This window comes from Poecilia reticulata, linkage group LG1 (assembly GCF_000633615.1).
Source record: "Poecilia reticulata strain Guanapo linkage group LG1, Guppy_female_1.0+MT, whole genome shotgun sequence".
NCBI lineage: Eukaryota > Metazoa > Chordata > Actinopteri > Cyprinodontiformes > Poeciliidae > Poecilia > Poecilia reticulata.
Genome location: NC_024331.1, coordinates 12,390,334 through 12,416,632, shown reverse-complemented (window position 1 = coordinate 12,416,632; position 26,299 = coordinate 12,390,334). Strand labels below are relative to the sequence as shown.

The window sequence follows — 26,299 nt, the reverse complement described above, 5'->3', positions numbered from 1 at the left end:
GGTCCCAGGAGATCCCATCCAAGGTTTTGATGTCTTATTTCTTGCTCCTTAACTCTTTAGTCAAAATAGATTAAACATTTTCAGCAGGACTGACTGCTGAAAAAATAAAAAACCAAAGAAAAACTTTTTCACAAAGTAATTAATAGGAAAGCCGGTAGCTTGTGCACCCCGCTTCCTAATAGAGCCCTGGGCAAACACCCGTATCACCAGTCGCCACCATTTTGTTGACTGTGGCTCCTCAATGGTCTGATGAAAGGCTATGAAAGAAACTTGATGTGGCGATGTATCCATCATCTGAGAAAAAAAAATTAAGTTGGAAAATAATGTTTATTAAAAAAAAAAAAAAACATAAATACACCTACAGGATTTAGAGATGACAGACAGGCCATACACTGGATAAAATTGCATAATTAACGTTGAGTTTAAACTAAAAATCATTTCAGAGAGTTTTATATCAAGGTTGTTTTTCCCGCTATAAACAGTCGTAATTAGTGCCAAAATGCACACAGGCGTGTGTGTGTGTGTGTGTGTGTGTGTGTGCACCTCAACACTTCCAGGTTAGTTTGTTAGAGAGAAATGACGGTAACAGCAGCAGGGATTTCTCATTTAGCTGTCATTAGTTTTTAATCACTTTGCGGCGTCTTCAACTCAATCACCTTATTGTTCTACGCTTCATCAGAAATAAAAGTAGAAAACTTCCGAGGACCAGAGGTTTTGTTTCTTTTTACATTCACTCCACTCCAGATTTTCAAGAGCAAAAAAACCCCCCAAAAAAACAAAAAAAAACTAAACATCAACAATAGTCACTCGGGTCAAATCGGCTCAAAACCACCATCACCTCAGCTTAGGGAACACGGAAAACCTAAAATGTCATAAACTGGGATTATTTGAACAGCAGGAGAAATACTTTTTGTTTCCCTGTCAGTAACAGTCCAGCTGATTGCATTCAGACACGTCCAGAACCACAGAAGAAGAGAGCGTGGACAGGGACCGGACTGCTGCGTCTGGGTCGGCCGGCGCGGCGTCCGTCGGTTTTCCACCCCTTGGTTCACTTGGACGAAGAATGGAAAGAACCGTTGAGGACTTGTCTGGTCTGTGTGCGAGTGTGTGTGTGTGTGAGTGTGTGTACGGGTCCACATGCACACGAAGGCCAACCCAAATGCTCAGGAGATGGTGGAGAACTCTTTGAGCAGCACGTCCTGACTCAGCGTGTTCAGAGAGACGTTCTTCCTCACGTTCAGACTGATGGAGCGCACCTGCAGACAGAAACGGTCGTCACCGGAGAGAAAACACACTCCCACCGAGCCGAGGACACACACACACGCACGCACGCACGCACGCGGCCTTCTAAAAGCTCCAAAAGCTAAATTATTCCAAGAATAGGCCATGGGCGGCAACAGGCGGCTTGCTTTTTTCTTGAACACACTTCCGACTTGGTAGTTTGAAAAATATTTGAAATAAATATGTTAATTCTATATTTCGATAGACAAAATATTAAAAGAATTCAGTAACACTTTATTTGAAGGGTTGTGCATAAGACTGACATGACACTATCAAACATGACATAACATAATGGTCACAAAACGAACGAGTCTTCATGAACTGGTGTCATGAAGTGTCGTTTGGTAAATAATGACACTTTTGATGTAAAGTTGGACTAAAAGTTGCATTAAAAGTGTAAATTTTGCATTATTTTGTCAATAATGACCCTTTTAAAGCAAAGTTCTATTAAAAGTCCATTAAAAGTGTCATTATTTACCAAATGACACTTCATGACAGCAGTTCATAAAGACTCCTTCATGTTCATAACAGGTGTTATGTCATGTTTATGACAGTATCATGTCAGTCGTATGCACACCCCTTCAAATAAGGCGTTACCAAAAATTCTTACATCTTAAATGTAAATGAAAGTTAATCTGACCTTATTAGTTTAAAAAGTGGTAAAAAAAAAAAAGAAACAAAAAAAAACAATATTCCCCCTTGGTGTGTTATTAATCTCTTGAATTAGTTGGATGGTCTCAGAGTGACCAAAGTAACTAAATGTGATATTAATCACAGAGTGGGGTTTCAAACTGACTGCCTAAAGAAAAAACTACATAGATGGAACCTAAGATTTACAAAAATTCAACACAACACTTCCATTAGAGACGCTGTAAAAACAACAGACCGACAGGCTGCGGACGGATAGAGTGGTGATGAAAGGAGAGGATGGACAGACGGAACAGCAGACAAACGGATGGTTAGAAAGACAGATGGAGAGATTAACAAACGACAGGACGGACGGGGAGAAGTGAAGCGCGACGGACAGCGGGGCTGGACGAGGAGAGAGACGAACACATCGGGTCTCTCACCAGCTCCTTGAAGAACGCAGCTTCCTTTGGCTGCTCTGAATATCTCTCAAACTGGTCCAGACCGTCCTGCAGCTTCAGGGTCAGAGTGTCGTAATTGGAGCGGACCACCTCCAAAACCTAAACAGGTGAAAAACAAAATAATAATAAGAGAAATACGGGTCATGAAATCAAACCGCTACGCCATATGACTAAAATAAGTTCCCGTGTCTCAGGGTGACACGGTGAGAGAGGAAACGTAAATTATTGATGAGTTTTTAAATACTTTACTGCATTATTTTATTCATGAAGGATCATGTGGAGAGACGCGATGCTCTGTGGTGCAGGCCACCAACCGGGCAACTAAGTGTCATTAACAGACAGCAATCCTGCCCAGATTAATCTCTCTGCATCTCATAGCTTCTATTAATCCTCAATTTTTAACCTAAATTATTATTTTGGTGCTTTTTTTTTTTTTTTTTTACCACCAAAGATCGACATCAGGATCAGAATCAAATCCTTTACATGAGGAAAACTTCGCTGCGGTATAACAACCAAATGAATGGACTGGTTAATCCTCCACTAACCAGCAATCCTAATTACTGAGAGGCTGAAAATAATCTGGCTGCTGTTGGAGGTCAAAGGGCAGTGCAGCTTTAAATCTATTATTATGCAGGTGAAAGTTGTATTTTAGGAATACAATGTCTACTAAATATGCTTCTAGTATCTTTTTATCCTTCCACGGTATAAATAATGTTTTTTTTTTCTTTGCATAAAGGCGACTTGCGTAGATGGTTGAGTTGGTAAAACACTTTGGATCCCGTGTAAATCCCTCACTTCGCTCGTCTGAAGAGGTTTTGATGAGAACAGGTGACTCGACTCTTCAAAAATATATTTTGTTGATTCATTTTTTTTTTATGCACTTGCATGAATAATTAATCCAAAGAGACGTTCAAACTAGTCCCTCCTGCTTGTTCCCGTGTTTCGGCCCCAGCGGACTCGGAGCTGCACAGCTCAAAGCTTTTCTAACGTCGATCCTGTCGGATTCAGTGTCGTTTCAACAGAAGTGAACCTAACAACGTTAACAAACATTTGTCAACTATTTATTCAATTTAAAAGCCAATTAATTTTTTTTTTTAATTCACAGCAAGTGCCCAATAGTTTCCGTTCTGCTTGGTGTTTCTCTTTCAGTCTCTCTGGAAGTACGCCGTTAAAATATTCATGGCCACACATCTCGTTCCTTAATCTGCCTGCTCTTTTGTCACAGCCCCGCTGCTACACGTGTGCAAAAAAAACCCAACACAACATAAACACTTGTACAGCAGAGTTTGACTTCCAACTTCTAATGGGAAAAACTGAAGAAAGCAAAATGGAAAACTAAGCAAGAAAAACAAAAAAGCTATAATCGTCAGTTTTTTTTCTATTTGAAGTCATGAATAAATAATAATTAACAGGAAACACACTGTGTGACGTGAATTGTAAGAACATGGAAATTCAAGGTTTGTTTCATTTTATAAAAAAAAACAACACTTTGGCTGAGGGATAGAACATGACAACAGAAAGGCAGAAGAGCTCTCATCTCTTCAGGTTAACGCCGCTGAGTTTGGACTATTTCGCTCAGTAAATCGTACGGCCAGTTAACTCTAGTTTTCCCTTCAGTGTTTCTAATTGCTTTACAAATGCCACGTGTTTCAAAGGAGCTGTTCTTTCATCACCTTACTGAGAAAAGGCGTGCAGAAGGTCGGCCTGCGTTTCATTCTGGGGAAAAACGAAATATCTGAGAAAGCTTTGTGGGAGCTGCTGCTGCTGCAGCTCCTGGCAACAAGAATGAGAACTGCAAAAGCCAAATCAGGAAAATATCCTCTAAAAATGAAATGACAGGAACTAGAGATGCAAAGATTGAAAAATTCTGGTTGATATTCTACTGCTATCAAAAATGAAGATTTACCGATATGTTGTGTAACTCCCTACCAGTTCAACAAAGTGTAAACGGGAGGAGGTCGTAAGAAATGCGTTTAGAAACCTTTATTCATGTCATTGTGTTGCACTTTCTGGCTTTAATCACTATTACTCTTTTATTTACTACTTTCCACATTTTCCACCTTGCAGCACTTCCTGATGTAGATATTTTTCGTCTTTTTAACTGACCGTCCTTTTACATGTGCAGTCAGGGACGCTGTGTGGCTTAAAGGATCAAACTGGGATCAAATTTTCCTTCGTGACCCTTTTTAAAATTATGCACCAGTGTTCGCCGTTGTTCAGTAAAACCTGCGTGCTGACAAAAGGGGTCAGCATAAAGCAAAAAGCTTAGTCAGGAGGTTTGGACAGGGTTTTAACCTCCTTTGGCCCCTCTTTGAGTTTCTAAATTCATCTACAGTGCAGCATGCTGTAACCGGCTGCTAAAAGCGCAACTGGGGTTTCGTTGGGTTTGAGGCTTTCATCAATGTTTCATTTGTTTTTCCTGGTTTTCTATTGGTTTTGTTACAGTAAATATGACATAAAATCCCCCCAAAAAATGAATTACATCTAATGCTACGATGTATTTCTCTTTTATATCTTCAGATAAAATTCTTTAAATCAAACAGTAAGCACATGTTGAATATATTCAGAAAACATTAGACCGCTACAACTGATCGTAGAAACAAGAGTCGTAGATGTTTAATGCGTTTCTGGTTGGATTCAGTGAAAACATGGAGATGGTGAGGAGCGTATTTGCATCCAGCGACGGTGAAAAAGTATTTACTCCGCTCACAGAATTCATGAAATGTTGCAGATCAAACTCATTTTAATCGCAGACAAGTTTGCATATCTGGTAATAAGTGCTTCCCATTGCCGTGGATTGAAATCTGCTCCACTTTTCTTTAGACAGAGCACCGTTTTGATTCGGCAGATTTAAGCCCAGACTTTGACTAGGCCACTCCAAAAGCTTACCTTTGTTTTGCCATCCAGTGACGCACTTGGTCACTGCAAAAACTACAAAATCTCACCATTCAGTACTTTTGATCTAGTATTAGTGCAAATAGCTTTGCACACTTGAAATAAGAGAAAAATGCATTACAAGAAAGTTTTCAGCAAGACACAGGAGCTTGTTTTAATTAGATAATTCTTTAAAATTGGTGAAAAAGTTGCAGTTCCACTGACAGATTATTTCACTTACAACATGGAAAAATGTCTTGTTATATATGAAATAATCTGGAAAATATTGATAAAAAAAAAAAATCAATATTAAGGAATTATTGACTTAAACAAAGCTTTTATATTTTGCTGAAAAGCTTCTTGTAAGTTACTTTTATCTTGCGTCAAGTGTGCAAAGATATTTTCACTAGAAACTAGACCAAAAATACTTGGTAATATTTAGTGTTCTTGATCAGTCTATTGGTCATGAACTCTGACCTTACCTGAGACAGGCGGGGCTTTAGGTGTGATGAACTTTTTCAAAAGTCTTTTTATGAAAATAATAAAAGTAAAAAAAATGCAATGCAATTCATAAATGATTTTTGCAACACCTCAAAATTGAACTAATATTAAAAAAAAAAAAAAAAAAAGCTGCCTATGGTTTGATAAGTTACGTATTAGCAGGGATGAATGTGATGTGGAGTAACACAAACGTTTGCAAAGCCCAGGACAAGTTCTGCTGTTCTCCCCGCTGTTGTGAATAAATCCAGCAGATAAAAGCACAGAGGTAATTAGAGCACATAATGACCAAATCCATTACTCTCCTATCAGGTGGGAATAAAAAAGGAACGAAGTCTCCAGGCAGCACTTTCCATCCTCACAGTTTTCACAAAAATGATAAATGTCTGCAGTCGGGCCCAAATAAAGCGCGCCGCCTTCTTATGCTCGTCAAACAGTAATTAAGAAACACATTAGTGGTTGAGAAGTTGTCCAGCTGCGTCTTTTTAATTACTTTTTTTTTTTTTTTACTTTTAGGGAATCTCAAAGCCAGAGGGACGATGTGAAATGTAACTATTACCAAGAAGTGTGGATAGTTGTCTCATCATCATAAACAGAGTTTGCATTTCTGGCACAAAACTGTTGCTAATTCTGAATCTATCGCCTTTACTTCTCAATAAAATGCAGATAATCTCCATTACATGCTATTATCAATGCTTCCTGTGGTTTCAGTTTATTTAATCTCATAGATTGGGGGTCACTTGGTCATATTTCAGACACGTCGAAACCCAAATAATCCCAGGATGTTGCCGAGCGAACTCGTGTTCAGAGTTGAAAGAACTTTTTTTGTTTACCTGTTCCTCTGACAGCTGGGAGATGTGGTTCACTGCGGCGTACGACTCAATCTTGGGATTAAAGTGGTTGATGATGGCACTGAAAGATAAAAAAAAAACATAAAGAGGTTTCTTAAAAGCTGCAGACAGAATATGTTGAACATCTCCTTTTTGGGAAGTTGCTGACAATTTTGTCGATGTTTTGAGCAGCGGGGAGACAAACGTTTTATTTGAGGTCTGACCTGCTGATACCAACATTCCTTTAAAACACTACACAATACATCTAGAACACTTAAAGTAAACAATGTAATAATTTGGCGTGACATTTCCAAATATATCAGGAAAATATTTCAATAACATTTATTTACAAATGTGACAAACTGGAAGCTTCAGTTTTCCTTGAGCATGAGGAATGTTAACATAAAGAGTCACTGATCTGGGCTAATTAATGGGAAATCATATCGGCAGGAACCCCAATAATCTGTTGGCATGGAAACCGATTTTAGAGCCAAGTAAAGCTGGCTCTAAAATCTGGGGAAAAAACGGCAGGTGAATAAGAAGAAGAAAAAAAAAACCAAACACACCTGCAAGAGATTAACGCAAACGGAAATCTGACTGGAATCCACCATGCCAGACTAAACAAGGTGCGACTTTATCACTTCACCTGAAGATGACTGCCGAAAGCAACCTTTCCAAAGTGTTAACGTAAGAGGATAAACTACATTACAAAGAACCCAATTCATCAGAGACTCTAGAGAATCTGCTCTAAACAGCAAATGTGTCCGTCAGAGAGAAAAGAGGACATGAAGTGAGGAGGCTAGAGGACGTCTCAAGGTCAAATATACACACATTAGGAAATTGGATTGCTTCATAATCACTGGCAGCTTTTGTAAAGACGTGTAAAAAGCCTAAAAATAATTACATTTTCTAGCACGGTAGCATAAAGTAACACAAAAATATTTTGAAAACAAAAACCGATCTTAATTTGAGAACATTTACAACGCTGTGAGCTTTTGCCCCCTTAAAGATTTTTACTTGTTTTTGTTCCTACTGAGCATATTTGTGTTAAGATTTTCGATTTTCCAAACTGACCTTTGCACATAAAGCCTATTAAACCAGTTCAGATGCAAACTGAGCCGGTGGAGCGGTAAAAACCAGCAGCAGTCAGTCATAACTCACTCCCAGCATTCCTTACCGTCTCTCTGAGCCAACAGAGAATCACACAAATGTAAATTCAGAGACATCGCTCTCCAGCATTAGCTCTCAGTCTGAAGAATAAACTGCTTGGTAGCTCAAATACAAGTTGACTCAATAAGCATAGCTGGGAGATTAAATGGCTTATCCTGTGTTAGTCTGGAGTGCGTAATATTTCAAATATATTAGTGTGACAGAACTGGAGAGATTTTTCTGTCACCGTAATTCTGAGATGACAGACGGAGAGAACTGATGGAGGCAAAATTGAATCAGTTCCTTCATTTGAGTTCATTTCGACGTCTAACTGAACTCTTTATAACCTCCTCCGCTTTCATTCTTTTATTTTCTCAAATTGTCTTTTCGGGTTCTGGGTCGAAGCATTTAAATCAACTCGTCGTTCTCTGAAAAAGTATTCATCCCAAGTCAACTTCCTACCATTCTGTCACGTCACAAGCTCAAGCTTACAGGTACTTTATTTAGATTTAAACCAATAAATGATCTCAAACTAGTGCATTGTTGGAGGAGGAAGGGAAAATGTGGAGGTGTAGTCACAGCTGCAAATGTTTGAGGGTTTGTCTCCTCAGCTCATCTTCACTCAAGTTGGGTCAACTTGGTTGGAGAGTTTCAGGGAGCTTCTGTTTTCCTGACAGATTATAAATTGGGTTTAGTTCTGGACTATCTAAAATATGAGATAAAAAAAAAAATACATTGAAGACATAGTCCGAATTTTGGGTCAGGTTCGGGTCGGCCTTGGATCATAAACCAAAATCTGTTGCAGGTTTGGTTCCAGGGCTGCAAAATACCAAACTCCATCGGTCGTTCCTTCAACCCTAACCAGCTTCCCTTTTCCTGCTGAAGAACAGCGTCCCTAACGCTCAATGCTGTCCGCTGTCCCGTGGGAGCGTTGTGTTCAGGGTGATCCGCAGTGTTCATCCACAGGGCGAGCGTCCTTACCGAATGTTGACAAGGGCATGCGTGACTTTGCTGGCTGCCTCCTTCCACTGTCCTGTGTTGGTGGATACTCTTAACACTAGAGGGAAGAGGGAAAAAAACATGGTCTGATAGTTTACTCCCTTTTTCTGTAAATTAGCCAATAATTCATTTTTCAGATTTTTAGAAAGAGACACTGAAGCCTGTTTTCAGGGCTAAACTGGAGCTAGGTAGCTACAGAGGTCCTGTGACTCTGCTCTGCTCCACGGTTTATGAAAAGGTTTCCAAGCGTACCCATGCAGTAGAGGTTGTCAAAGACCTGGTGCATTCGGACAATTTCGTAATACAATTCGTCGTAACTGTTGGATGTGGGCAGGAATGTGTCTCCGTAGGTTATGAACATGTTGAACAAGTTTACCACCTAGAAAAGGAGACAAGATTCAGGGAAATCACATACGAAACCCACGAAATTAGGATTTGTAAGAAAAACTAAACTTATATTGAAGAACCATCTTGTTCGTCAGATGTCACCGTAACAGCAGTGGGCACTCTGCCGCTAACGCACCAGCAGCAGAACAAATGATTTGTGTAGCGCTTTTGCTAACGTTTAGCACACTTAGCTTCTCCTGGATTCATCTTTCTGGACAAATTCTAAAGCGCCAACAGTTTGACATCGCTTTTGAGGTTTTTGGTTATCGACTTAAGAATTCATCAAGTAGTTGGACGTTTATATTCATGCTCTTATTTTGAAGTGTTTGAAGACTGTTTACATAGCAGTTCTGTTTCCTTTAGCCAAGTTCTTCCTCTTTTTTCCCCCCAGTAACTTTATTTAAAAAAAAGAAACACGCAGGAATAAAATAAGACACAAACAAAAGAGAACAAGATATTGTCATAAACACAACATTTAAGGGAATTATGAAAGGTGTAAATTATGTCAAAATTAAACTGATCCTCAAGGGTTATAATATTTACATGGTTTGAATTGAAGTTTTTACCATCAGCTACTGTAAAAGACTGTGTTAGTGCAGAGCAACTAATGACTACATTAGCACAACTAATGATTATTATTATCGTTTTGGTGTTAGTGCAGCCAACTTTTCTAGCTAGCGTTGCTCTACACCAGCAAACAGCAAACCTCAACATTAACGCAACAAGCACTGGCTAGTCCAGAAATCTTCCATCTCCACTCGGCGTGTGTGTGTCACCATTTCTCACCAGCAAGGCCAGGTGAAAGATGTTGTACTTGGCCAGTAGTGTTGTTTCATTTGACAGCAGGAACTTCAGCAGGTTGATGAGAGCTGCATGGAGAAAAAGACATGCTAGCATTAAAGTCACAATGAGGAGTATTGTCTCCCAGCAGAGGCAGATAGCAGCAGCCTCTCAGTGGGCATCTTCATTAAGGAGGAAAATGAAACTCAGGAGGGGGGGTGAGGAACCTTTCAACACCAAATCAAGGATGTCTGCAAGCTTTTACCGAGGAAAACAAAACCCGTCACGGCACCTAAAACGAGCGCCTGCTCAGAACAATCGGCGACGTAGGAAGATAAAAGCATCGAGTGTTTTTAATTCGGCTGTTTTTCGTCTCCGGGTTTATTTTCTGTTAAGCCGTTATCGCCAGCGAGAGGGGGCGAGCCTGTGTTACTCGGGGATTTAATGTGATTATTGGTCCGATTAGAGAAATCTGTATTCCAATGAGACGCGATGAAGCCGTTACAAAGCTGAAATGTTACCCTGCTGTGTGTTGACCCAGCTAAAAGTAAGGCGTCCAGGATGGATGGATCTCTCTTCAGAGAGTCATTATCCAACCTCAACGACGCAATGCGTCTTCAAAACAACAATCGCATCGAGTTAAGGAGAAAATGGGCTTATTTTGCCAAAACAGAATTACTCGAAGTTCAGAGGCAGCATAATAAATACATCCATGTTGCGTTCCGTTGAAAAATGCAATATGATATAATATGATCGGCCAGTTTAGAGCCTGATCGGTCTCGTTGACCAGCCTGTCAAATTCTCACAAATCTTCTTTTTTTTTTTTTCTGGTCAGTTAATGCACCTCAACACTGTGCTAAGCAACAAGCCTGGCAACAACACTGTTCGGAGTGGACGCTGCTTCTGAAGGAAGAAAAATCACGGTGGCATAAAGTTCCATCTGCTGAAAGTACCAGCAGACGCAGCTTTATTTCATCAAACCAAAACAAAACACACAGCTAAATGTAAGAAAGGTAACGTTACCTGACCACAGCTCTCTCCATGTGTAGTGTAGTCTGATTCTGCATTTCTTCTGATAACATAGCAGTTTGTGAATGATTTGAATGCAGCGCCTTCAAAGGAAAATTGTGACTTTAAACTTGTTGTGGAGAAAACATAATAATAGACGAATCACAACGATATCCTTGTTTTTGAATGCCTGCTTACAAGTACAGATCCATGGGGAAATCCTTCATCATATGAGTGACGATAAACTCCACCATAAGATCTACATGCAAGGAGAGCAGGGGGGGAAAAAAAGAAATCAGGACTGTTAGAAAGCAACAAGTTTAAGTTTAGTTTAGTAAAGAGAGTAAAATAAAAACTGTTCTTTTAAAGGAAATTGTAGACCTGGATGAAAAAGGTAGACGGATGACGAGAAATAAAGCTAAACTATAATGACTGCGCTGTATAATGTGTGGCGTAAAACAAAAGCAAGGCATCAAAAATCATTGAGTTGGGGAAAAAAAATTATTTTCTTGAATCTGTAGCAATACATATATTAAAGGAGGATACATATATTTTAAATTATTAAAACTTTATTTTCAAATTAGATAGGAGATTACGGTGGAATAATGTTTACCTAGAACAGCACAAACCAGCGGACGTGAAGGGATGTTTTTACCCGGCGCTTTCTTCCGGTGTCTCATCGGCTGGAAACCATAAAATAAAATCACTTTAAATGCTTTACGTTTGCAGATTCACACGCTCTAACGTAAAACCCGCACGGCAGCACCGATCAAAGTTGATTTTAAATCTTAACGTTGCATAAAAACGACTCCAACGAGCAGAAGCGGCGGGAGGCGGCCGCGCGCCGCAGACTTACCATCCTGTGGAGGCTGACTCTGAAGTTTATGTTGTCGTCGTGGAGAAAGGCGTCGGCGTACTGGTCCTGTGGTGAAACCAGACAAACACAGAAGCGTTCGGACGTTTGTTTGGAGGACACGGACAGATGTAAAGCTCACATCAGGGGGGAGGCTCCCACCTCGGCGATGCACGTGAGGATGATCAGGCACAGTCTGGCGCTGTTGAGTCGATGCTCGTCTGTAAAACACACAAACGCCTCTGAGCGATAAAAACGATTCTGAGACGACTTTGATTCAGGCACTTCTGGTGTGACTTAAACCCTTCTGTCTTTCAGAACCGTAGGCTGACCGGTTTGAGCATTCTCAGGGATATTTTTGCCACACAATATTAAATATATCTGCCATTTTTTTAGTTTTTTTTATCTTTATTACGATACCGTGTGTTTGAGGATGATTTTGTCTTCGGCACATTCAAAAGAAAGTTAAAGCTGCCTGGTTTGATCATATTTGTCCAGATGTTTGCGGTTTGTCTGCTTCATGTCAGCTGCTTGCAGACTGACAGAAGGAATTTTATCTCTACTTCATTTTGTCAGAAAGGTACTGCACGCTGAGCCACATTAAGTGATGCAACCCCAGCTTTGACCCAACTGAAATGAAAACATACTTTATGGCAAGTTTGACATTTCAGTTTAAAAAAAAAAATTTCTTCCAGATTTTATGTAATATTCTAATATCTCAAAGTCTGAATGTGGGGTTTTCATTATCTGTAAGGCATACTCAGAGTGTTATAATATTTAAAGAGTTGAAATATTTCACTCTATTTGTTATGAAGCTATATAATATATAAGCATCATCTTTTGAAATAAGTGCCAGAATATACTGAAGTTATTCAGAATATTCTGATGTACCTGTACTACTACTACTGCAATATTATTATGTACATTATTAGTCCAAATATTTCTATTACTGCTGCTACTCCTGCTAATAACTATAACATTACTTACAGCAGATAAACATAAGGGAAACGTGAAATGTGACTTTCAACTTGTAATATCACTCTTGCAATTTTGTACAAAACTGTCAGTAGTAATGACTGATCTAAATTTGCATACAATCATTTTTTTAAATCTCTGAGCTCAGGTTGAAGTTCCTCCTACCTCTCTTGCAGGCCAGACTCTGTGCAGGGCTCGCTCCGTCTTAAATATGAACACGGTTATTGTTTAAACTGACCGGCTCGTCCTCAGTAATCGAGCCTTCAACACCTGATGTAAGCCCCTCTCAATTCTCAACCAATCAGAGGAGTCAATGCACTGGTTGTCTTTGACAAAAAGAGACTTAAACGCCACACTTTTTGATCTTTCGTGTGAACCCACATATCTTGTTCCTGCTGTTGCAACTGAATTTCGTCCCACTGTGGGACGATAAAGTCTATTTCTATTTCTAGTCTATAAAAGGAATGGATCTGAGATGGGTTCTGGCTCGAAACCAGAGCTGGAAGTGAATCACTCTGAAAGGCTTATTATCTGCCTCTCCTCTCCAGAACAATTAAACACAGTGTGACTATTTAAAAGAAAGAGACAGCGTAGATAAGCGGGCAGGAGAATGAAGAACGACTTGACGGCAGGTTCTCTGTTTACCTTTAGTATCCTGCATTACGATAGAGGCATACTTGAGGAAGGTAATGAGAAGGTTGCTGGTCTGCAGGTTGGGATCCAAGGGCAGCTCCGGGTTATTCATCACTGCACAAGAAGCAGAAAATTTAACTTCAAGTTTAACATAAACATGCAAAAAAGGAAACATGTGGAGCCAACAGAAGGGAGGTTTTTCTGAGAAAAGAACTAAACTTGTTTATCGAGTTACTGCAGCTTTATTACACCACTGGGTCCAGACAGGGATCTACTGTTCCCAACCAAACACTCGTTCTTAGCCCACTGCAGGTCCAGAAGTACAGCAAAGAAGTACAGGCTTTTTCAGGACACGTGATTACAAAACAAGCATGTGCCGGGCTGAGTCTGGTTTAACTGGAAGCTTCCATGAAACGGCATGAAGACGGTCTGCGTGCGGCGTACATATCTGTGTTTGAGGCTTGAACGTAAATATTTCATTCAGGGAAAAGCGGTAATGGAGGGAGAAGCTGGCAGAGAGAGGAGCAGCTTTTAGCAGTAAGAGGGCACGTGTGTCGGAAACAACCTGCTTTTGAACATGCTAGTTGCAAGAGACGGCTTCCACAAAACCTGGAGTGACAGCCGTGTATTACTTTTTTTGGGGGTTGAGGGGGAAATGAATTATACAATGTAATTATGTGGTGTTTACTTCACAATTTTTGTTGCATGATAAACTTCTACCAGTTGAGCATGTAGGCATTTTATTTTGACAGTGTGAGAGGCTTTGGGTGTACTTAGTGACTGAGTCTACTCATCAACTCTTTAAGATGTAATAAAAATGTTGAATGGAAGTGAACAGACAGGCGCTTCTGCACTTAGTTTATCATCTACACAGATTTCATCATTCCTTTTAAAGAAAACAAGCTTAAAGCTGCAGTAGGCAATATAAAAATGTATTTTTAACATATTTAACTGTCCCGACAGTATAAAATGAGACAAATAATGTATTAAAAATATTAGCTCCTCTGTGTCCTCCCTGTGCTCCTGCTGCCGAAACACAACACAATGTCAGCAACAACCAATCACAGCCAGGAGGCGGGTCTTCTTAGCGCTGTCAATCACTCTCATGTGCATGCTGCTGCAGTTTTAAGTAGGAAGAAAAACTTTTTAAGATCATTTTGGGGAACTTTTCACTATTTTATGCAGGATAAACACTTTCTGAATGCAGTGGTTCCAGCTCTCCAAACAGAAACATTGTCACAGCTCGTGTCGCCTTTTGTACGTAAAAGTGAGTCTCTTACCATCTAGGGAGGGCGGCGTCGTGCCGAGTGGTGTTGTTGGTGTGGTTGGAGTGGGAGTGCTGGGTGAGACTGGGATGTCGATCTCAGGATGGCTCTGTTGAGAGACCAGAAACACAAAGATTCCCTAATGTGAAAGGCGGCAACGGTTAAAGCCAGATTAGAAACAATGGAGAAAGAGAATTGCTGTGGCAAATAGGGAGCTGAAAACCTTTAAAATTATTTACTACTCATGTCCTCCATCCACTCGACAAAGTAGTAAGAATTAATGTGCTATTTTACCTGTGCCAGCACTGTGATGAAGTTCCTGTTCAAGTGGACCGCCTCGTAAAGTGCCAGCAGAATTGCCTCGTTTGTCCTGAAAGTTGGAAATGTTTCAAAATGAACACAATTAATTATGGAGAAAAAGAGGCTGCACAGATCCCTGCAGGTTCAATAAATGTTATCGATTAATCACATTTAATTATCTGGATATTTTTTCCCCATTAGTGAACTCCATAGGTCAGACTGAACCGCGCAAGAACTGCCATCTAGTTTGATGAGTGTTTTTTTTACAATTTTTATTTATTTTGACTTTGAATCAGGGTTAACTCACAGAAGGAATGAACAAAATGAAACCATTTTTTGCAAAGATATTTTCTGTCATTTGTAATTTCTTTAAGAAAAAAAATAAAAATAAAAAATAGACAAAAATCAATAAAAAAATCCATGTATTTCATAACTGCATATTTGTTTATTTCTATGGGTATTTTAAGCAGCAATAAGATTGACAATGAGAGCAAAAGTAAACATGGTGCCTCAAAGCAAACACTGAACTTACTGCACAGAGAGTTTCTCATCAACGTCTGCTATAAACATGCTGCCCACCTGTGGAGAAAAAGATAACGGCATAAGCAAACTAGGCATTTAAAAAAACGGTTTATTTTAAAACTATGAGATGAAAGTGGAACCTACCATACTAGTGAGGGTTGAGAAGAACCCGCCCTGGTTCTCTTCCTCTTTATCTTTGTACTGTCTAAAATATAAAACAATCCCAAAAACAGCCAATAGAAAATGGGAAATTATACATCTATAAACAAAGAGGAGAGAGCCACATGACAGCACAAACAGAGATCGATGTTTACAATCAGACACAGAAAATAATCCAACATGTTATCTATGGGCTGCAAAACAAGCGGCTCCATGAAGCCACCATCCATCACTCTGACGCGTCTGTCTTTGAATGCAGACGGACCAAACCTTCTTCACAAACAGCATCTTAATTCCCCTCATCTGGAAAAACATCACAGACCACCAGAGCAAACTGCCAGATATAAATAACTTGTATTGTTTTTGTCCTTCGTCAGAGCAGAAATAGAAACATTGATGACACCGGCAGCCTCATCACACACACACACACACGCACGCACGCACACACACACACAGCTATTACAAACCAGTCTGAGTCATGTGAAGAAATGTAAAGATCTCACCTGTTATATTCTGTCAGAGCTTGATGAAGGACCACGCCCATGCCCTGGGAACGACATCAAATGAGTCGTTCAGTCATTAACAATCTACCGGATGAAAAGGTCGCCTGCTTCTCACCATCGCTATTTAATGAGGAGACAGCGAGCAGCTGCATACTTACATCGAGCGTCGGCTCATCGTCCACAATGGAGAGTTTCACAATGTATGGATTCACAGACTGAAGAAAGAAAAGCAATCAGAGAAAAACACAGATCATTTAGGCCGATGCTACACTTGGGGTATCGAAAACAGCAGACCTGAAGATATAAGGAATATTTTAAAAAGTCATATCCTCTATATTAAGCATGTGTATTGTATGCTGCTATTTGCATTACCTTTCCATTGAGCAATGTGTTACAGTGTCAAAGTGAGTGCATCTTCATAAGTGCAGACAGAACCTCTGCATAGTGTAGCATGAGATTACATGTAACGGTCACTGCTATACCATTTGTGCAGTACTTAAACAAATTCAGTGGCCGTAAATTCAGTGGCCATAAATGGTTTGAATTGGCTAAATTGGCTGTTAGAGCCGGCAGCAAGGCAAATATTTGTTGTTCTTTTTTTAAATTAAAGCAATTAGATCATGTCAGAGAAAATTCCAATCACAAAACTGTTTCTGTTTGCATAGCAATTACTTTAAACCATAGAAGCTACAGGATCTTCTGTGGCTTAGAAATCACTATTTTTAAAACCGTGGTATGTCTTAACTAATTCAATTCAATTCAAATTAATAAATACTTTATTTTTCATAACGGGAATTTAAATGCTGTCCTAATTTGTATCATCTAATTATCTTCAAAGAGTCTTTGTGAATAATAATCCTCTGGGCAAAAAGGATTCATACATTTAATGACAAAGAACAATTTGCTTTTAGGATCTTTTGCAAAAAATGTTGGATACATTCGTCCATATGTATAATTTTCCATTAAATCTGTACTTATTCTATTTCATTTTTTTAGTTGGGTTTTCATGAGCACTGTGGGCATCAGATATTGTTCTGCATATTGAACACTTCAGCACACATATAAATGCTATGCTCACCTCGTATTTCCTGTAGTTGACCAGAAGGGCCAGCAGAACCACAGCGTCATACCCATGCTGCCCTCTGCTGGACGGATCCGACAGAATCTGAGACGACAGGAAGAAGTTACAGCATCGCTGAACCAAAGGGCACAAACTCTTTTAAAAACAACATATCAAATATCACTGTAAAAGAAAAACACTTACTTGTAGAATAGCTTCGAAAATGCTGTTGATCATCACATATTCCAGAATTGTGTTCTGGCTTATATTATCCGTTACCTGGAAATATAATTTTTCCACATTTATGAGTCAAGTTTAAACAGCATGAGAAGCAAATATTTAAGCAGATTACAGTAAAATATATGGTTTTTTTTTTTGTTGCTTTGTTTTTTTTTTACATTCTATCTATTCTTCTCACCGTCACCAAACACAGTAACAATTTTAGGCAAAGGCTCTTCAGGCTCTCTGAGCTGTCGCCACAAAGCAGGCTGTCCAATCTCTCCATCAGGTCCTGAAAGAGACGCAAACTACCTGAATCAACTCAAACAGATAAGCTTTTTTTATTTATTTTTTTTATCCCCATGTGCTTTGCTTATTGCACAGATGGCTTCTCTTCTTTAAGGTGATTTATCACACACCTTCATCCTCTGCTCCGCCTTGTCAAAGCCCATGAGCATGTTAATGATGTCGAAGCCGGATGCAGACTTGTTCTTCTGATGAACCCCTCGGAAAAGCGCACAGAGCGTCTGGCGAGACGAGCAGAGATCAGAGATTGCTGCGAGACGTGAAAAACCTTCCTGAATATAAACGCTGGGTAGGACACTGTGACTGGATTAAGTTGTTTTATCCGTTAAGGCAAAACATTTTTATAGTAATGGATGTTCTAGAAATAGGTTTCTTTTATATTTTATGGCACTTTTTATTTCTTTTGTTGCGTTTACGCTTTCTCTATGCAATGCAAGTGTTGGTATATTTAAAAAAAAAAAATACTTAAAGCAATTAATCTACTGCATAATCATCATTCAGATTTGATGATTGCAAGCAGAACCTGTGTGACTTCAGGGTATGTGCAGGTTTTGGAGAGTCAAATTTAAGATTTTTTAAGACCTTTTTAATGCCGCCCTGAATGACATTTAAGACAGAAAAAAAAGCTGTAAATAAAGGGAACGGTTTAGGGGATTCTGCTGTATTGCAGCCAAGCGTAGCAAAAACAATGACATTTCTGGCTCTTTTGTGTTTCTCACACTCTACGGCCCACAGACCAAACTTAAAAGTTTATTATCATTTTTTGTTGTTTTTTTTGCACAAAATGGGCTCGCCCACATATGGGTGGGGAACAGAAGTGAATCGATGACGAAAACAAACATCCTGCAGCCAACTGATGATAAAATTCCACTTATCCATGATAGACACAAAAAAGCCAGAAAGCGAGAACCTGTCAGCAGCTGCTTTTGCGTAACAGAAAAGTCCCACAAGATAGAACAGCAGTCCTGCCACCACAACATTCATGACCTCTGATTAATACAGTTACGGCCATTTTCTTTTTTTTAAAATGAATTCAAGACAGTTTAGGCCTTGATTTTAGATACGTGAATTCAAGACTTTTTAAGGATGCGCGGACATCCTGCGGTTACCTGCAGGGCGTTGACTACTTTGATTTGGTGCTCCTCTCCTAGAGCCTGGACGCAGTGGTGAAACAGGGAGTTGATGTTGTCTTGGATACGTTGCACTTCCTCCCCGTTTACGCTCTCCAATTTGGACTCCAGGTACTCCAAGTTCACCTGAACCCAAAGAATGTAGCACAGTGGGGCAAAAAAATTATTTCACAATAAAATCCTTAAAAAAAAATAAAAATAAAAAAAAAAGTAAATCCGTTTTAAATACAGTAAAACTGAGTATTTGGACAAATTATGCAAATGTCGCCACCTGGCAGACTGACGCACAGTCATGCTGCAGTTCAATCTGATTTGAGTGAATCGGCACTTCCTCTTTTAGCTTGAACACGAGAATAGATTTTTGCAAATGTCTGTCTGTGAGTCACTGCAGCTGCTTCTGACAGCAGCTTTCTCTCAAAACTACTATTTTCAGTGAACATCACGATCACGCTAACCAGCCCAGACGACAAATTTCCAATCATGTCTGCAGACATTTCCACCGGAGTGCGTTTTTCTCTACCTTCATGAGAAACAGCTCGTCCCAGAAGCGAGGGTTATTTTTAGCCGGGTCTTCTTTCTAAATGGGCATAGAAAGGACGCCGTTGTCAGCACTGGAACAAATTTACTCCTTTCTGAAAACATCCACCACTTCTTACCACCCGCCACAGCACTCACAGCAAAAATCTCGTCGTACATCAGAACCACCTTCTCTTTCAATGGCTTTTTAGAGGATGACGTCCTCCTCAGCAGCCCTGCCTTCTTCTCAACTTGAGACATGGCTAAGTCTGCAAAGAGAGCGGAAACGGAGTTAGCATGCAAACAGTGTTCAAAATCAGGAGGCACACAAAAACAAGACATGATTAACAAATGCTTAAAATGCGATATATAATTAAAACGTGCTAGCAGTAGCTTTTTTACATAGCAAAAATGGTTCTTCTGGCAGCAGGTAGAGGTTGTAGAGTATTTTGGATCTCTGAATCTTGATCAGGTCACTCAACCTCGTGAGCACTTAATGGTGTGCTCTACTTGTTTCTTATTAGTTCTCAATATACAGAAATTATTGCAGGAAACGTTTGGCATGGGATTTATGTCACTGACTATGCTGCCAACTGACAAATAGTGGCTGGCAGAAATCACCGTTTACAGTCATACCACACCCAATTTGCTCATCGCTTTTACTGGCCTCTCCCACAGAATCTGAAACATGGATGACCAAAGGCTTGAACAAAAGATTTATTTCATAACTCAACACAATAGCATCGCAACAGAGGAAACACTGTAAAAGTTACAAAGAATCCCTGAAACAAGTCTCTGCAAATGTGCAACATCTTGTTATTTTACACCTGATATTAACACCACTGACTGTTTCAATCCCCTTACACGTTTGTCATAATGTTTCTGAGATACACACAAGTTCAACAATAGCTAGCTAAAAATAATAATAAGAAGAAAATTGATGTAACACATCTGATTCTTTTCTGCACGTTTATGGCTTCCGGAAAATGTACCTAAAATAATACAGACAGAAATATTTTAGGAGCTGTATTGCTACTAATGGAATTAGTTGTTTTAGCAGCCTATTTCCTAAAATAATAAAGCTCATATTGGGGAGATTATACAAATGACTGCACAATATTAACAGGAATTAGTGTAATGTAAACAATGCAACGATTCAGCAACAGGTAAATCACCTGTCATTGGTTACATTCACAAAAAATATTTTCCCATTTGTCTCACTTCACTTGTTATGATCATAAATCAGTAAAGACGAATAATTTAACTCAGTACTGTAGCAAACCACAGTGACGACCTTCTCAGAACTTCCTTGCCAAAGGTAATATTTTACTGACTTTTAATAATTTACACCAACACAGGTGCACTTTCTCAATAGCCATGTTAGCGGAGCCCTACTTGACAGAAGTTAGAGACTGCACACTGAAACATTTTCGATCAGTTATCGGCTGAAACCGACTGCTATTGACGAAGATAATATTGATCAGTACTAGTTGGAATCAGCTGCTAGCTATCTTATCTTGCGTTAGCTTCATAAGCCAGTTCTACTGAACTAGTCCATCTTCTTGAAACTACAAAAAGCGGAATCATGACCGTCAGATACTTTCATCCTGCAGAAAAACCATTAAGCTCCGCCATGGAAGCCCGTTAAATTACCAACTGTAAACTCAATCGGGCCTTTTACATATAGATGTTTCGCAGCTTTGGCTAACGCTAAGCTAGCTGATGCCTATCATTATTTATGTTAGCTACCACTGATTTAACTGTTACGAGCTAAGTGACAAACGCCTGCGTAATTACTGGTTAACTGTCCGTGTATTATTGCTTATATATGTTAATTTCCACGTACGTACCTCAGTCAAACAGTCAAATACCAATGGTAATGTAGTTCATGAATTCTTGTGGCCTCAGTTAGCTGTTAGTGCGCTGTTAGCATCCTGCTGCTCTCCAGGGTCTTAACGTCCGACACGTTTGTTCATGTATTTCCTTCTAAATTCTCTGTAACAAAACGTTTTCTTTTAAATACCGTAATCAGAAATCCCCTTTTTTTCCCCTCTTGACTCTTTATCAAAAACGGGAGACCTTGGAACGCTTAAAACAATCGAAGAAAACAAAGCAATCAGACGTTTGTAAGAAAAAATATGCATAGGCCTTGGACCAAATCAGATTCACAGATGTACACTAAACAAAATGGAAAAGTGCTCACAAAATGAAACGTATTGCAAAATTATCTTTGCTCAGTTCAGAATTTCTTCTTAAACTGTAAAATAGAGACACATGTCATACATTACATTCCCTTGATATGCACGTATATCGTACTTCAAAAGTATCATTATATTCTAATTTATTGAATGTGACTGTACTTTTGTATGTGTTTATGAGGACTGCCAGCAGGTAGATTACTGTGAATGTTCTTGCTTTTTTGTTGCAAAAGTTGGATTTTAGGCAACAAATTAGGTCAAACCTGTAGTGCTTGACCAAATATAAAAGATGTGTAAAAAAAAAAAAAAATTAAAAAAAAAATTAACCTAAATCAATATTTTCTCATGGCAGCATAATTTTATTTAAATCTCATATTTATGAGAGTTTGGGGCAGCTCCTAATTAAGAATGGAAGACTTTCTGTTTTCGCTGTGTATCAGACACGACATAAAAACTCATTTCTTCAAGCCACACTGGCCAGCAGGCGCATAAAGCCGTGCTAAAGCTCCACTTTAAAGGAACAGCTGATGTGCAGGTTTTTCATCACACGCTGAAGATGTAATCACCATGACAAAGCCACTGTGATAATGATTCCCAGAGCCTAAACGTATTCACTTACTCTTCATCGGCTCAATTAGAGGCGTTTGTCACTCTTTGTTCCAAAATCAATGGTCGCCTCCTCGCTTTTATTGATGCTGACCAGCAGTTTATTCTCTGTGCACCACTCTGGCAAGATTGTTGACTTCCTCTCCCCATGAAACCTTATCATTGTTTTGCCGGGTGATCAATAACTGTGGTGTCATCTTTAGAGGACACCAGCGTCCCCTCGATGCCTGGCTATGGAGTTTAGGGAGAAAGGAACTAAAACACTTAGATAAAGAAAAACTATTTTGGATATACTGCAGGTGTAATGTTCAGGTTCTCTAGAGAAACGAAGTGGAGCTGCTGTTAGGAATGGTTGATGTGATTTTCCTTTCTGTTTATTTTGCCCTTCTGTTTGACTGATAGTTCTGGTTTTGGTTTTGCCCTTCCTTCTTTGCAGAATGCTCTGAATGATCTCCCTTTGTGGTCTGGTTGGTGACATTTGATCAGCAATTTTAAAGAGTTTCTGCTATCTTCGTCTCCAGGAGTTAACGCCATCCATCCATTGTGTTTTGCTTTTCGAAGACAGGGTTGTGGGAAAAACAGAACCAGGGAGGAAACTTAAGAGATTCTCCCCCTGTTGATTCTCTTCAGCTCCTTTTTCTGCTCCTCCTCCTCCAACCAGTTAAAATGCAGGACTTGATCTCAAATTCTGGAGTGGCACAAACTACAATCTCAATGTTCTCCGCAGCAAGCAGAGGGTGCCGACTCCCCATCGACTGCACTGGTGTGAAACTCTTTCAGGTTCTTTCACTTGTTTTATCTGTTGCCCTCTTTCTAATGCCACCCTGGGCAACTGTCCATATGGCCCATACCAAAAATTACTAATGCCCAGGGGGCATCATGATGAGGAGCCTGAACAACATCAGCTTTAATCTGCTGGTTGAGTCTTCTCAGCTTACCTTTTATTTGTTTGAGGACTGAAGGAGGCGTTGATTGACAGGTGCAACCTGAAGCTAACTGGATTGATGAGGAGCTTTGACAGCTAGCATTGGTACAGAATTGTTTAAAAAAACAAAAAAAACAAAAAAACAATAGTATGTTGTGTTGTTACTGTATATTAAATAGGGAGTGTGATCCTGCACAGCTACATTATACTTGGAACTGGGTTCATATTCATTCATGCTTGGAAAAATTCAAAACATTTTCAAAAAAATATCCTGAGTGCAGTAAAAAAAAAAAAACTTTTCTGTTGCACTTTTTTGTTTTAGATTGTCAGATAAATTGCAATTAAAGACAAAAAAATATATATTTTATTGAGAAAAATAAACCAATCTGGCCTCTACAGCTAGAACCTGGTTGTGCTACTCTCAGTAGCAAGAGTCAAAATCCTACTGTGACTGTTCAAATAAAATGCCCAGTTTCTTCCAATTTTATCGCCACCTTTGCTAAGGAAGTATACCAACGCAACAGAATAAATCACTATTAAGTCTTGCTATTTAATGCAGTTTTCTGACAATTTTTCTCTTTCGTCATCCATCTCACTTCGTTGTTTTAAAACACATCTGTTTATAGTGCGGTTATGTTAGGTGAGAAACCTTTTAGCTTCTGCCTCACTTATAAAAAAAATCAACATATCTGCCTTATCCGAATCATGTTTGCTTCCCTTTCCCATTTTTAAGGGTAGCAGTGACAAATGAGCTGCCCTCTTACCCCAATACTTAAACAGGAAACAAATTACTAATTAAAAGTTAGCATGACCGATAAAAGTCAAACCTCAAACAATATGATCCTTATGTTACTATGGGTCCAGCATCTATGTTGTTTATAAAAATCCCTCATCCACCAGTTTTAAAGTGAAAATGTATCTTTTTATTGGTACCATACATTAATTATTAAGGGCAGAAACTAAGCAAATCAAAAAAAATATATATCAAACAAAGATTTCTCTACAGGGTTTGGAGAAGGTACAAGTCACCATTCAAAATCAATCAGAAATGCAGCTGGAATCAATTCCCCCCCTAAAAACAAATGTACAAACCAGTAACAGAGCTGATCTCTATTGGACTTTACAGACTCAGCACTGTTACCAAAATATGCAGACTGTACTTAATGTTAAAATGGCTAGCGACACTGCTGGTTATAAACAAGACTGTACAAATAAGAGAATTTTAACATAAAACTCATTAAGAAAAAAAAAAAAAAAGATCAAAAACAAAAGATTGTTTCTTAGCCAGTGATGAAACAGGAAGGTTACAGGGAAACTAAAAGCCATTGAGCACATTCACGTCGACATCAAGATGAGATACAGAAAAGTTGTCAGGGATGCTGTGATTAATCAAAAATACAAGCGTGAATTTTTAAAAATAAATAGAAAAAAAAAAAACTAAGTAAAATCATCTTTCCATGGTGCCATTGTACCCCCAGGGGTTTGTAATTTAATTTACACAAGTTTTATTTTTAAAAAAAAGAGGAAGGAGGAAAGACAGCAGGGGGAGGAGGGAACAGGTTCATGAGAGTTTTTTCTCCTTTTTCCTATTTTTGTTTCTTTACATTAGATCGGGATGGCTTTAGGTAAATCTAAGTAAGAATACATTTTATTACAGTCAGACAGAACTTTGCTACTACCTTAAATATACAAGCACAAATACACAAAAGTCCCCAAAAAAAACAACAAAAAGACAAAATAAAAACATCCACACTAAATTATTTCTCTTTTATAAACATAAAAGATAAAAACAAAACAAAAAAAAACACAATATATTTTTGAGGGGGGCGAGGAGGATAAAAGTCCTGCGTTGCTCCTTGGTCTGTAGCTTTTCAGTATTGGTAGAAAATTAAAAATAAAAGTAATTGAAATGAAGGCGTTGAATACAAATAAAAAAAAAAAAAAAACATTCTAGGGAAATATATATACTGTATAAAAACTCTTAAAATGTGTAGCTGTGTGTGTGTTTGTGTGTGTTGTAAATGCTTTCCATTTGAAAGACTGCAGTCACTGTAGTCTAATCAGAGATGGTTGGGGCACTGGGGGCACTCAGAATCCTTCAATCATGACCTTTACTATTACGTGTGTTTGCATGGGTCAGAATATACATGTGTGTTATTGCCCTAGTGCCTCAAAATAGCCTTCATACTAGTGTGTTAGTTCTGAAAACCGACGCTCGGTTCTGACCCGTCTGCTTCAGCAAAGCCACAGATAAACACTTCAGGTTTTTTCTTCGCACACACTCACTTTCGCTCACACACACACACACGCAGGGTGGCTTATGCATCGGCAGAGCAGGCCACGATCCGGAGTCGTGTTTAGATGACGGGTAGCGACTCGCCACCGCCGTGAAGCCCCGCCCCCACTGGCCCCGCCCACCCACCCCTCCGTGCAAGCGAGCGTTCGGTCTGCGATAGGTTAGTGTACTTGGTTCTTGTGTGGAATTAATTCCTGCTACTTCTCGGTCGTGTCAACCCCTATCCCCATCCGGAAATGAAAACGAGCAACAGCAGACGGGGGCGTTTTGTGTAAAAAGTTGGAGGAGGAGAGAGAAAGAGATGGAGAGAGAGAAAGAGAGAGAGAAACAGTGCTGGGACACAGTGCCTAAACATTTCTCTGGCTCAGTCAGAGGACAGACGGAGCTCCTTCAGGCTACCTGCGGTGTGAATCTGAGCGCTACAGCTGTGTTTGGTTTGCAAATCAGACTATGGACCAATTTGGCTGCAGTCATGGCTATAGAGGTAGGGTGGGAGGGCTGACAGAGGGGTCTGTATAGAGGTTATGGGGGGTCCCGCCCCAGGGCTCTACTGGGATGCCTGCGAGGTGGGGTTGTCGCTCTTGCTCTCCTGGCTGGAAGGGGCCTTGTTGTTCCAGGGCGAGTTGGAGCCCAGCGCCGGAGAGTTGTTGAAGCTGTCCTCGTCGTCGATGCCATTGGCCGCGTCGAACTGCGTGTTCTCCAGCCTCGTGATCAGACGCTCGTCCTCGTCGCCGAACTCCCCGCCCATCAGGGTGGGCTCTCCCACCACCATCACGTCCTGCGGTCACGACACACAGGGCTTTGTTAGCGGCGAGATTTGAGCTTTCCTTTGTGCCCTTTTGAATTTTTGCAATTCAAATTGAAACTACAAACCCAGAATAAATTCAAGGTGGTGTTTGAATTTTTTTAAGAGCTCAACACATGCTATACACCAAAAAA

At 39.6% G+C, this 26,299-nt stretch overlaps 2 protein-coding genes across 5 annotated transcripts in view; both read right to left on the bottom strand.

Annotated features, from left to right (window-relative positions):
* Positions 1-308: 308 nt before the first annotated feature.
* Positions 309-21,420, bottom strand: armh3 (armadillo like helical domain containing 3). The gene is made up of 26 exons (XM_008410119.2): positions 21,186-21,420; positions 19,495-19,604; positions 19,340-19,396; positions 18,799-18,945; positions 17,803-17,910; positions 17,583-17,675; positions 17,369-17,443; positions 17,183-17,269; positions 16,263-16,319; positions 16,105-16,148; positions 15,587-15,647; positions 15,453-15,499; positions 14,915-14,990; positions 14,636-14,729; positions 13,368-13,469; positions 11,910-11,968; positions 11,751-11,816; positions 11,508-11,577; positions 11,093-11,153; positions 10,910-10,998; positions 9,893-9,975; positions 8,972-9,098; positions 8,702-8,777; positions 6,575-6,653; positions 2,352-2,468; positions 309-1,256 (listed from the first exon to the last, which is right to left on the bottom strand). The coding sequence occupies exons 2-26, from the start codon at positions 19,594-19,596 to the stop codon at positions 1,164-1,166; spliced, it is 2,070 nt and encodes a 689-aa protein (XP_008408341.1). The 5' UTR covers positions 19,597-19,604; positions 21,186-21,420; the 3' UTR covers positions 309-1,163.
* Positions 21,421-23,961: 2,541 nt separating this feature from the next.
* ldb1b (LIM-domain binding 1b) overlaps positions 23,962-26,299 on the bottom strand; it is a 31,875-nt gene continuing 29,537 nt past the window's right edge. For all 4 annotated transcript variants that reach the window (XM_008410139.2, XM_008410131.2, XM_008410145.2 and 1 more), the window contains one exon: positions 23,962-26,138. In XM_008410139.2, the coding sequence (XP_008408361.1) occupies positions 25,908-26,138 (231 nt within the window). In that variant the 3' untranslated portion in view covers positions 23,962-25,907. The remainder of the gene's footprint in view (positions 26,139-26,299) is intronic.

Bases quoted from the DNA above. Each gene is read 5' to 3' on its own strand.
- armh3 (XM_008410119.2), bottom strand. From the start codon at position 19,596: ATGTCTCAAGTTGAGAAGAAGGCAGGGCTGCTGAGGAGGACGTCATCC. The intron at 13,470-14,635 runs GTAAGAGACTCA...CTTCTTGTGCAG, and splicing joins GACGCCGCCCTCCCTAGATG to TGATGAATAACCCGGAGCTG. The intron at 11,969-13,367 runs GTAAACAGAGAA...TGTGTTTTACAG, and splicing joins CGTAATGCAGGATACTAAAG to ACGAGCATCGACTCAACAGC.